This window comes from Elephantulus edwardii, unplaced genomic scaffold, assembly GCF_000299155.1.
Source record: "Elephantulus edwardii isolate Elephantulus edwardi_28Jun2011 unplaced genomic scaffold, EleEdw1.0 scaffold00008, whole genome shotgun sequence".
NCBI lineage: Eukaryota > Metazoa > Chordata > Mammalia > Macroscelidea > Macroscelididae > Elephantulus > Elephantulus edwardii.
This window is the reverse complement of record NW_006399758.1, coordinates 1,247,842-1,257,632: the sequence shown is the minus strand read 5'-3', so window position 1 is coordinate 1,257,632 and position 9,791 is coordinate 1,247,842. Positions and strand designations below refer to the sequence as shown.

At 32.8% G+C, this 9,791-nt stretch overlaps 1 protein-coding gene across 3 annotated transcripts in view; it reads right to left on the bottom strand.

Annotated features, from left to right (window-relative positions):
• Positions 1-9,791, bottom strand: part of MYBL1 (v-myb avian myeloblastosis viral oncogene homolog-like 1) — a 58,220-nt gene that overhangs the window by 33,509 nt on the left and 14,920 nt on the right. For all 3 annotated transcript variants that reach the window (XM_006880423.1, XM_006880424.1, XM_006880425.1), the window contains exons 4-8: positions 9,691-9,783; positions 6,447-6,667; positions 5,692-5,866; positions 2,284-2,355; positions 1,441-1,545 (exon numbers count right to left, since the gene is read on the bottom strand). In XM_006880423.1, coding sequence (XP_006880485.1) covers positions 1,441-1,545; positions 2,284-2,355; positions 5,692-5,866; positions 6,447-6,667; positions 9,691-9,783 — 666 coding nt within the window. The remainder of the gene's footprint in view (positions 1-1,440; positions 1,546-2,283; positions 2,356-5,691; positions 5,867-6,446; positions 6,668-9,690; positions 9,784-9,791) is intronic.

Genomic DNA, 9,791 nt, shown 5'->3' with positions numbered 1-9,791 from the left:
CAGGAGGGGAAGACCCTCTATGAGGTGGATTGATTCAGTGACTGGGGTAATGGGGATGGGTGTGTCAGAGGCAATGTGATTGGCACAGGATAGAGCAGGGTTTAGGGCTGTTGTACATAGGGTCGCTATGAGCCACAAACTACTCGACCGCATATAACAACAACAATCATACTCAGGCTTTGCTTCTGGCCAATGGCTTTTGCAGTTTCAAAACGAAAACTCATTTTCCTATGGAATACATCTTGCCTATTACCAAATCTCATTTTTGTGAATATTTTCAATAAAGAAATCATAGTTGTCTCATAATGTGAGACAAAGGCCTCAGGTTATTCTAGCTTGGTTATTTTATCTTAGTTTCCATACTAGTAGTAATCTATTCCAGACACAAGTATATTATCTTCTCATTCAGTCTCAAACAAGAAAGATATTTTTTCCCTAAAGGTAGAAGTTCAGATACTATTTTTATAATTTTAAAATTGATATAAGTTTACACATGCTTTTCTTTTAGGATATCTTGCATAACTGTTTCATTTAGTTACAATTATTAGTATTTATCCTAATAGATAGGTGTACCTAAATAAATAGACAGCTGTACCTGTTCTTATCAATCAAATCTAAAAGTATCAATCAAATTATATTTTTCACATCTAGTAACAATAAGTGAACAACTGCATAAAATTTCTTATTTTGAAAAGAGTTCCTTAGGGAGCACACAATCTAAATGTTTCCTTTCCACATATTACCAGCATTATTATTTTTATAAACTTAATGAATTTTAATAATCTAAAAATGCCAAAACTGGGGGGGAAAATTCAAAGGTAGAATAAAAGTAATTTGAGTGTATAACTCTGCATTCAAACCTATACCCATTGCTATCAAGTTGGGACCAATTACTAACACTGCAGGACAGAGCAGACCTGCCCTACACAGCTTCTAAGGCTGTACATCTTTATGGAAACACATGACCACTTCTTTCCCCTTAGTGGTTGGTGGGGTTAAACGGAGGGCCTTTTGGGAAGCAGTTGAGTGCTTTACTCACTGAGAGAGCTCCTGTAAATCTCCTCACATGTATTAACATCTTGACAATTTCATTTTTCCATTAAAGCCATCATTATAATGAATGTTTAAAAAGAAAACCAAAACCTAATATAAAGCACAAAACATTCTTCACTTATAAACTTGCTTGACATTTAAGATTCATGAAGCAAGCATTAGAAAGTACATTGTAAAATAAGCTCAAAGACATCCATATCAAAATCACGAAATCTCAAGTTGCAAATAAGAAAATCTATTTAGTTTCATATTAGAATCTAAAGTCATATGGAATGCTTTCCATTTAATGAAATACTAAATACTAAACTTTAAGATAATTTAAAACTTTAAAAGCTACATGGGTAAGACTGTAGTGATAATATCAAAACACACAAGCTTATTTCTTACCGATGGAACTCGTTTTCTTCTAACTTCATTTTCAGCTGACATAAGGAGTAACTCAAGTTCTTTTATTTTCTTTTCCTTATCAGGATCTTCATCAACAAAAGGTTGCTGAAATAAGTTAAACAAGAGAAAATTCAGCTAATTAAATAATTGCTTTATGTTATTAAAATGGTTATTTTCTTCTATGCAATGTGAAACAAATTCTCCAATAAAAATATTTGTTGTTGTTGATGAAGATGCGTACTGTCACATTCCCTTCTCCCACTCCCCAGAGGGACAAAATGGCCCATTTTTTCTTCCACAGAGCAGCTGATGGATTTGAACCATAACCACGTGCTGCTCCTTACGAGACCATGAGAGCTCCCTTTAGTATCAGTAAGGTTTAATGATACTAAAGTGCAAATGTTCAATATCACAATCCAACTGTCACATAGAGAGGTGCAGCCAAATATTGTCACTCTATCAGAAAGATTTAAGAAAATTTAAAGCATAAAACAAATATAGCTTTATCAATTTTTAAATACTTATTTTAAAAGTTTCAATTTATTGAATCTTAATACACATATTCTATCCAATTTAATAAATTTATATTCACACAAAACTTAAATGCTTCAAGCTGGAAGAATGAAAGGATTATGATATTGGTGCTTTTAACCACCTTACATTTACACAGTTTGTAATTATATACTTCACTTGCTTATACACTATCCCTTTAATCCATTAATATCAATGGTTCGTACTATTTGTGCCCTCATTACAGATGAGGAAACAGGCACAATTAGACTTTAAAAAAATGTATCTGAAAGCATATATTCTGTTTTCATTCTATAATATATAAAAAGCTACCTGAATGAAGGCAGACGTCTGAACATGCTCTACACAATTGCCTTCAGGTGACATGTATTGATAGCCCGGGATCTAAAATATAAGTAAATAATTAACATCTTATAAATAGCACTATATACATTTCTTAAATAGGAGTCAAACACAAAAGTTTCTGGCAAGATAACCTTAAAAATTTCAGAAAGTACCTCTATTAACTTATGAAAATTCCTACCTACATTAGTTTCTTAGCTATTACATTTATTATCTACTATTTGTTCTTAAGACTCACTCACCAAATGGCAACTAAACTGACAACCAAAGTGGAAATTAGTTCTAATCTTTTCTTCAAATTGGAGAGAATACATTAATTTGATATTTCAAATTTCATGTTCTTAAACTGCCATGTTCTTAAGTCATGCTGCTTTTGGGTAGTAATGTGCCATCAAGTGCATTCAGATTCAAAGTGAACCTCTATGACAGAGAACTGGTTTCCTGGACTCTAATTAGCAGCTAAATGTTTAATCATTATACCACGAGGACTCAAATCATATAAGCTCTTCTGGATAAAATGTAAAAGTAATTTAGCTTAGATTTATCAGCCAGTCTACTGATTATCTTCCATATGTTTGAAGATTTTTAAAAATTTGTTATTTCAAGGATTGTCCTATCTCCTGGAGAAGATAAATGTTTTCCTATTTCTCAGAGGAAAGGCCTTGCTAAGCACTCACTGAGACAAATCCTAAAGTAGATTTTTCAAAGTACATAGTTGCCACACTTAACATCACCACTAAGCTTTGGGGAGAAAGATATGAAACAAAAGACTTCTCCTAGAAATCAGAATCAATCATGTGCTCTGAATAGATACTGTGACAAAAACAGAAGCGTTCCAGGTTTTTTTTATTCTCATAAACCATAATAAAAATGAAAATTTAATTAGAGTATAGCATACAGTGGGGGAAAAGGATGTCATCAGGGAATAAATTTTGAACACTTAAATCTAATAAATGTAGGATAGTTATGTTGTTGCTATAGTGACTCACAGAGTTGGAACTGACTCACAGCTGGTTTTCAGAAGCAGTATATTGTCCATTTTTGTCCCAAAGAGCAACTAGTGGATTCAAACTATGTACCACTGGCAGCACAATTCCTTACCACTAAGCCACCAGATTTCCCTTATAAGATAGTGTACTTTCCATAGTTGTTGTGTACCATAAAACCGAAATTGACCCATAGCTGATCCCCTGGTGGGTTTTCAGAGGCAGTTAATCATACAGGAGATTGCCTGTCTATCTCCTGCAGGGCAGGTGGTAGCCTCAAACCATGTGTCTTTGCAATTACAGCACAGTTTCTTGTCTCTAGGTCACCAGAGCTCCTTTAGTAGTTTACTTAAATCATTAACTATTACATAAAATTTCTTTTATGTTGCTGTTGTATGTCTTCAAATCAATTTCAACTCACAGCAACCTTATGAATAAAGCAGCATTGCCTCACAGGGTTTCTAAGGTTGTAATCTTTATGGGAGCAGATTGTCCTATCTTTCTTCTATACAGTATATAATTGGTGTCATTTATTACTCAATTTCAAAATGACAACAGACTAGAAACTTCTCTTAAATTTTTCACCAGAATTTGTGAATTAACAACAAAATTTGTGTATTACAAGTGAACTAATTTAATTTTCAAGCCATTATCATTATTCATACTAAAAAGTTTGAATTAAACTATGAATACAAGTCTTATAAAATGTATGAAGAGCAAGGGAAAGAATTTTTAATGCTCAAGAAATACCCTTATCATTCTGCAATAGAACTTACTTTGGTTTAAAATGTTAAAGAACTCCTTTGATCCCAAATAATTTTAAAATTATCTTTCTATAAGTAAATTAAAAATATTTAAATTATAATCTTTCTTAGATCAGAATGTTTTAATTTATACTAATGAAACTTCTTAAATTCTAAATATGAGGAGTCTTACGGAGACAGTTGGTCAAGTGCTGGTCAGTGAATAGAAAGGCTGCTGAGAACCACCAGGTGAGCTGCTCTGTGGGAAGATGAAGCAGCATTCTCCTCTTAAGATTTAAAGACTTAGAAACCAGTAAAGCAGTTCTACTGTTTCATAGGGTCACCACAAGTTGGAATCTATTTGATGGCAGTAGTTTGTTGCTGCTTAAGGTATTGAGTATCTTCAAATAACTACCTTCAAATGTTTTTCTCTTTACAATTAAGATATCATTACTTCTAGAAGTAGTTCTTTTAAAATTATGCTGAAGAAACTTAACAACACCCATTTAATGGGGAAGGAGGGAATCAAATGGGAAGTATATAGAAAGCACAGATTTTTAGCACGTAATTAAATTTAATCTTTTGATATATATTATTTAAGGCTTGACTTAGTCTTTACCTTTTATGTGACAAGAACCAAATATCACAAAATATTTAAAAAATAGCATAACAGGTAGATGAGGAGATATAAAACAAGCCTTATTAAAACTCTTAAACTATTTTTTACAGACAGAAAAAAAAGTACTGTTAGGAACAATATAGATTTCATCCCATTTTGAGTTTAATTTCTACTTTAAGGAGCCAGATTGACATCAAACAACTGATTGTTTAAGGGTAAAAAAACCAAACCTGAATGCCACGATTTGCTATACCCCTAAAAAGAGTAATTTTTACTGTCTTTTTAAGCCATTTTAAAAATACCTATCTCTCAGAAATAATACTACAAATATATAGATTCACACAAAAAAAATTAATGGAAACTATAAAAATTATTCTTTTTACTCATTAAGATGTGAAGAATCATAGTTTTAGTAAATGTCATGTTATATTTCTTAACTAGATTATATAAAAATTATTTATAACAGGAAACTTTTTAAGTGAGTTTGTTCCAAATATTTATCAGTAAAAACAAATGAAAAGGCCCTTAGACACCCTACAAATAAATCCATCCCTGGAAAATCAGGCCTGTAAAGTGAGTACCAACACAAGTATGCCTTAGTACAGTAAAAAATACCAGATGAAAAGGGCAGCATTTTCCCCAAACCAAACCTCAAAAGACAGGAAAAGGCAGAACAGAAGAAGCAATGGAAATAGGAATACAGGGGAAAAGTGAAAAGAGTGCTGCTATACAGGGGGAATGCAACCACTCCTATGAAACATAATCTATAAATTGCTGAGTGGAAAACTAATTTGCTTTATAAAGTTTCACTCAAACTACAATAAAAAGTTGGGGGAGGGTAAAGCTAAATCTCCTAAAAAAAATTTGACCGCAATTAATTAATTAATAAAACATCTTATAGGGTTAATATATAACGTCAGAGTTAATATATAATGCCCTCTTAATAAGGTCTACCAACCCTTTTAAGAAACCACTTTCCCAACTAGCAACTACATAAATTTTAAATAATAAAGGTATTAAAAATATGTGCCTGAACAGGTATGTAAAACTGATTCTGGGTTTGCAAATGATCCATAGGCGCACAAGGTTTGTGTTGAAGTTTAGATGAAGACCGTTCTGATTTTATTCCATCTTGTAAGTAGCCTTCCTGTTCCACTTTTCTTCGCATAGTAGAATTCCAATGATTTTTTATAGAATTATCAGTCCTAAAAAGTGAAAGTGCTTAATTTTAAAAGATAAAAAGGAAAAAGACAATCTACAAACTTTAATACCATATAAATTGTACCAAGTAAGCAGTTAACATGTTTCCCTTCAAGGGCAATTCCATTTTTTTTAGCCACATACATAGAGCTATATTTAACACATTACTCCTAAAGTTTGAATAATACCTTCATTAATTAAGAAGTGGATTTTCCTAAAGTATTTTCACAGTTATTTCATTTAGTCTATTTATTATACTCTAAAGAATTCAATACAGAAAAAATCTTAGATATAAATTCCATACCAACTGAGTTTGTACCATATGTATACTGCCTGACCGGGATTCATACATATAAACATGATTTTGTGAGTATGTTAAGATGTTCACATAATCTTAAACCCTATCATCATTGAAAAATTAATTATATATCCCATAGTACAAAATTTATTAAAAGTTGTTTCAAAGAGTTGCCTGTATCAAATTTTAATTCTAAATAAAGTAAATCATGAGCTTTTGCAAATAAATTTAACATAAATAAAATGACATATAAGTATAGTAAAATATAACTACATTTATATAAGCACCTTCCAGGAAGTAGTTTTGCAATTTCTGCCCAACGATTTCCCAACCGCTTATGTGCTTCATAGATTATCCTGTCCTCCTCTTCTGTCCAAGATGACTTCTTTACCTCAGGATTCAGGTGGTTATGCCATCTTTCTCTACATTGCTTGCCTATTCTTCCTTTTAAGTGTTTTGCTATTAAAGACCATCTTTTTGGTCCATATTTCTGAACTAATTCAATAACCTAAGAAAACAGAAAAACAAAGATTTAAGAAGTAGTAAACTTTTCTAGAATTTAAAAAGATAATTCAAGAACACCATCCTAAATCAAAATAACCTATAAACACAAAAAGACAAAAGTAACCTTCAAATTGAAATGATAAGTTTCAATCTGCAGTTTAATATAAAATTAATTTTAAAAAAGAGTAACAGTACTGAGAATTGAACATTTTCCATATTAAACAATTAAACCCTTAGGTTGAAAGCCAAATAAATCTTTTTGGAAGCAGAAATTACAGAGAGCTACTAGTTTTTAATTTCTCCGTTTCTTAAGCAAAAAAGATTAAACACCTAAATCTGTTACCATCAAGTCAATTTCAATTCATAGGACACAAAGTATGAGAGAGTAGAACTGTCCCACAGAGTTTTATTGGCTATAATCTTTCTAGATGTAGATTGCACAGGTTTTTTCCCCCTCAGTACCACTGTATGGGATTAAATCATAAACCTTCAGATCAGCAGTTTAGTGTAAACCACTCAGGTCCCAATTCTTCAATAACATGAACAACTTTTATACCACAGAGAATTAACTAAAGATAACCTCAGAGGGGGGTGGGTAGGAAGACTAGAAATATAATGGGTAGACAAAGAACACTGCAATGATCAAGAGAGGGGAAGACTTAGAAGAATGGAGATAAAGACAATATGCCTATTACAATTAGCAAAAAAAAAAAGAACAACTTCTATGTAATAGTTTAAAGGAGAAAGATGGGGAAGGGGTGAAAGAAAGGCAAGAAACTCAGTAGGACAGCAGAGATTAGTGAGGGAGGGTTATGGAGTGACAAAACCGTTAAGGTGCAGTGGGGACCTGAGGAGACAGGGAGTTAAAGGTAACAGCTCAATTGTAATTAATTATAGAAAACACAAAGTACAGAAATGATTGTATAAAACAAAATGTACATGAATGAAACTACTGTATAATCATGATATAAATTTTTTTAAAAAAAGAGAAATTCCTAGTAAAGGACAAACATTCTTCTATTTATCTGAGACATTTTATAGTACAAATAGTTATGTTGGTTTTTAAATCACCAAACCTTTTAGAAACACAATGCCTTAGTTGTTGTTATGTGTCGTCAATTCACCTGAGACTCATAGTGATTCGATACACACCAGCCCTAAACCCTGCTCTATCACATGCAAATCTTACTGTCTCCGACAAATCCATCCCCATTACCCCAGTCACTGAATCAATATATCTCATCGAGGGTCTTCCTCTTTTGCGCTGTTCCTCTACCCTCTCAAGCATGAGATCCCTCTGTAAGGACTGATCCCGCCTTGCAACGTGTCCAAAGTAAGTCAAATAAAGTTCAGAAGCCTTGCCTTAGTAGTCATCTTAAATGAGGACCCTTTTAGTCAAAGCAAAAGTTAAGATTGGCTTTTATACATATCAAGTTATTACATGTAAAAAAAAGTTATAAGATATAAAAAGACAATTTAAATCTTTATTTTTAAGTTAATTTTCTTTTTGACAGGAAAATATTCCCTGAATTTTGCCAATCTAAGCTTTAAGCAAAGATGAAGAGGGTAATGTGGTTAAGTATCATTTGGTGGACTACCACTCATAGTGACTGTATGAAAAACATGATGAAATGTTCAAAATCCTTAGCTTTAAGAGAAATGCAAATCAGAACAACTATGAGATATCTCACACCAGTCAGAATAGCAAAATTTAACAGAACAGCAAGCAACAAATGCTGGTGAGGTTGTGGAGAAACTGGAACCCTTATTCATTGTTGGTGGGAGTGTAAAATGGTGCAACCACTATGGAAGGCGTACAGTGATTTCTCAGAAAGTTGGAAATAGAAATACCACTTATCCCAGCAATTCCACTACTGGGAATATATCTTAAAGAAACCAGAACTGCCACCCAAACACATGCACACTCACGTTTATTGCTGTGTTGTTCACAAGAGCAAAGAGATGGAAGCAAAACAAGTACCCATCAACAAAGGAAGGGACAGAGAAGCTGTGGTATAATCACACAATGTAATATGACACAGCACTGAAAAACAAGGACTCATAAAATATTATAAACAGAGGTGACTTTGGAGAATACTATGCTGCATGAAATATCTCAGTCATAAAAGGACAAATACTGCATAATGCCACTGTTATAAAACAGTACTGACACATGGGTTGGGAGGAAAGTGTATAAAAAAGGTAAATAATGAACACTGCATTGGAATAGATGATCGAAAGAACTGTTTAAAAGGAATATACAATTAGGTATTATTTGCATGACAAGAGTCCTGAATAATAAGTGCATAGCAAAGTGGACTAGAGTGGGGCTACAGAGGAAATTATACAACAATGAATGATTTTTTTTAAGGCAACTGGGTGGGGGGTAGGGAGGAAAATATGCAACAATGAATGAATGGAAATCCAAGTTTTCTATAAACTTCTGTTAAAATCACCATAAAAAATATTTAAAAGGAAAAAAAAGTGTGTCTTGGAGTTAAAAAAATATGCTGCATATTTAAATTCATATATTAAAATTACTAGAGCTTCTCCTTCAACTTAGAAGACTGTTGGTAATGACATTTTCACTGTTGTATTTCTCCATGCAGTTTAAATTCCATGATGATCGTATAACACCCTTACTAACAAATATCATCATATAAAAAAAGAAAAACAGATCAGAATCTTGCCCTCTCCTACACTGTCCTCAAGTCCACTGTTATAGTCATTTCGTAACACTGGTCACTTGACTAGGCTAATAGCAAGATTGATTCCCCCCCTCCTAGAAACCAAATACTCAGTACGCATTAATACTTATGAGCAACCTATTATATTTGCTGTGACTTAATTCGGGAGAGAAATAAATCCAGTATTTCAAGATACCTAATATTCAATCCCCATGTACTTGCCAGAAAACAAAATCAAAGTGGTTTTGAAATATTCATTTAAGAGTAAATAGTGTATTAGAAGCGGGGGGGGGAAGGCTAATCATCCATGCAGTGAAAATAAAAAATATGAACATCCTACCCTCTGATCTTCTTCTTTAGTCCAAGGACCCTTTATCAATTCTGGATTTAAAACTTTCTGCCATCGATGCTGGCACTGGAAATCAGAACGATTCTGAAAGA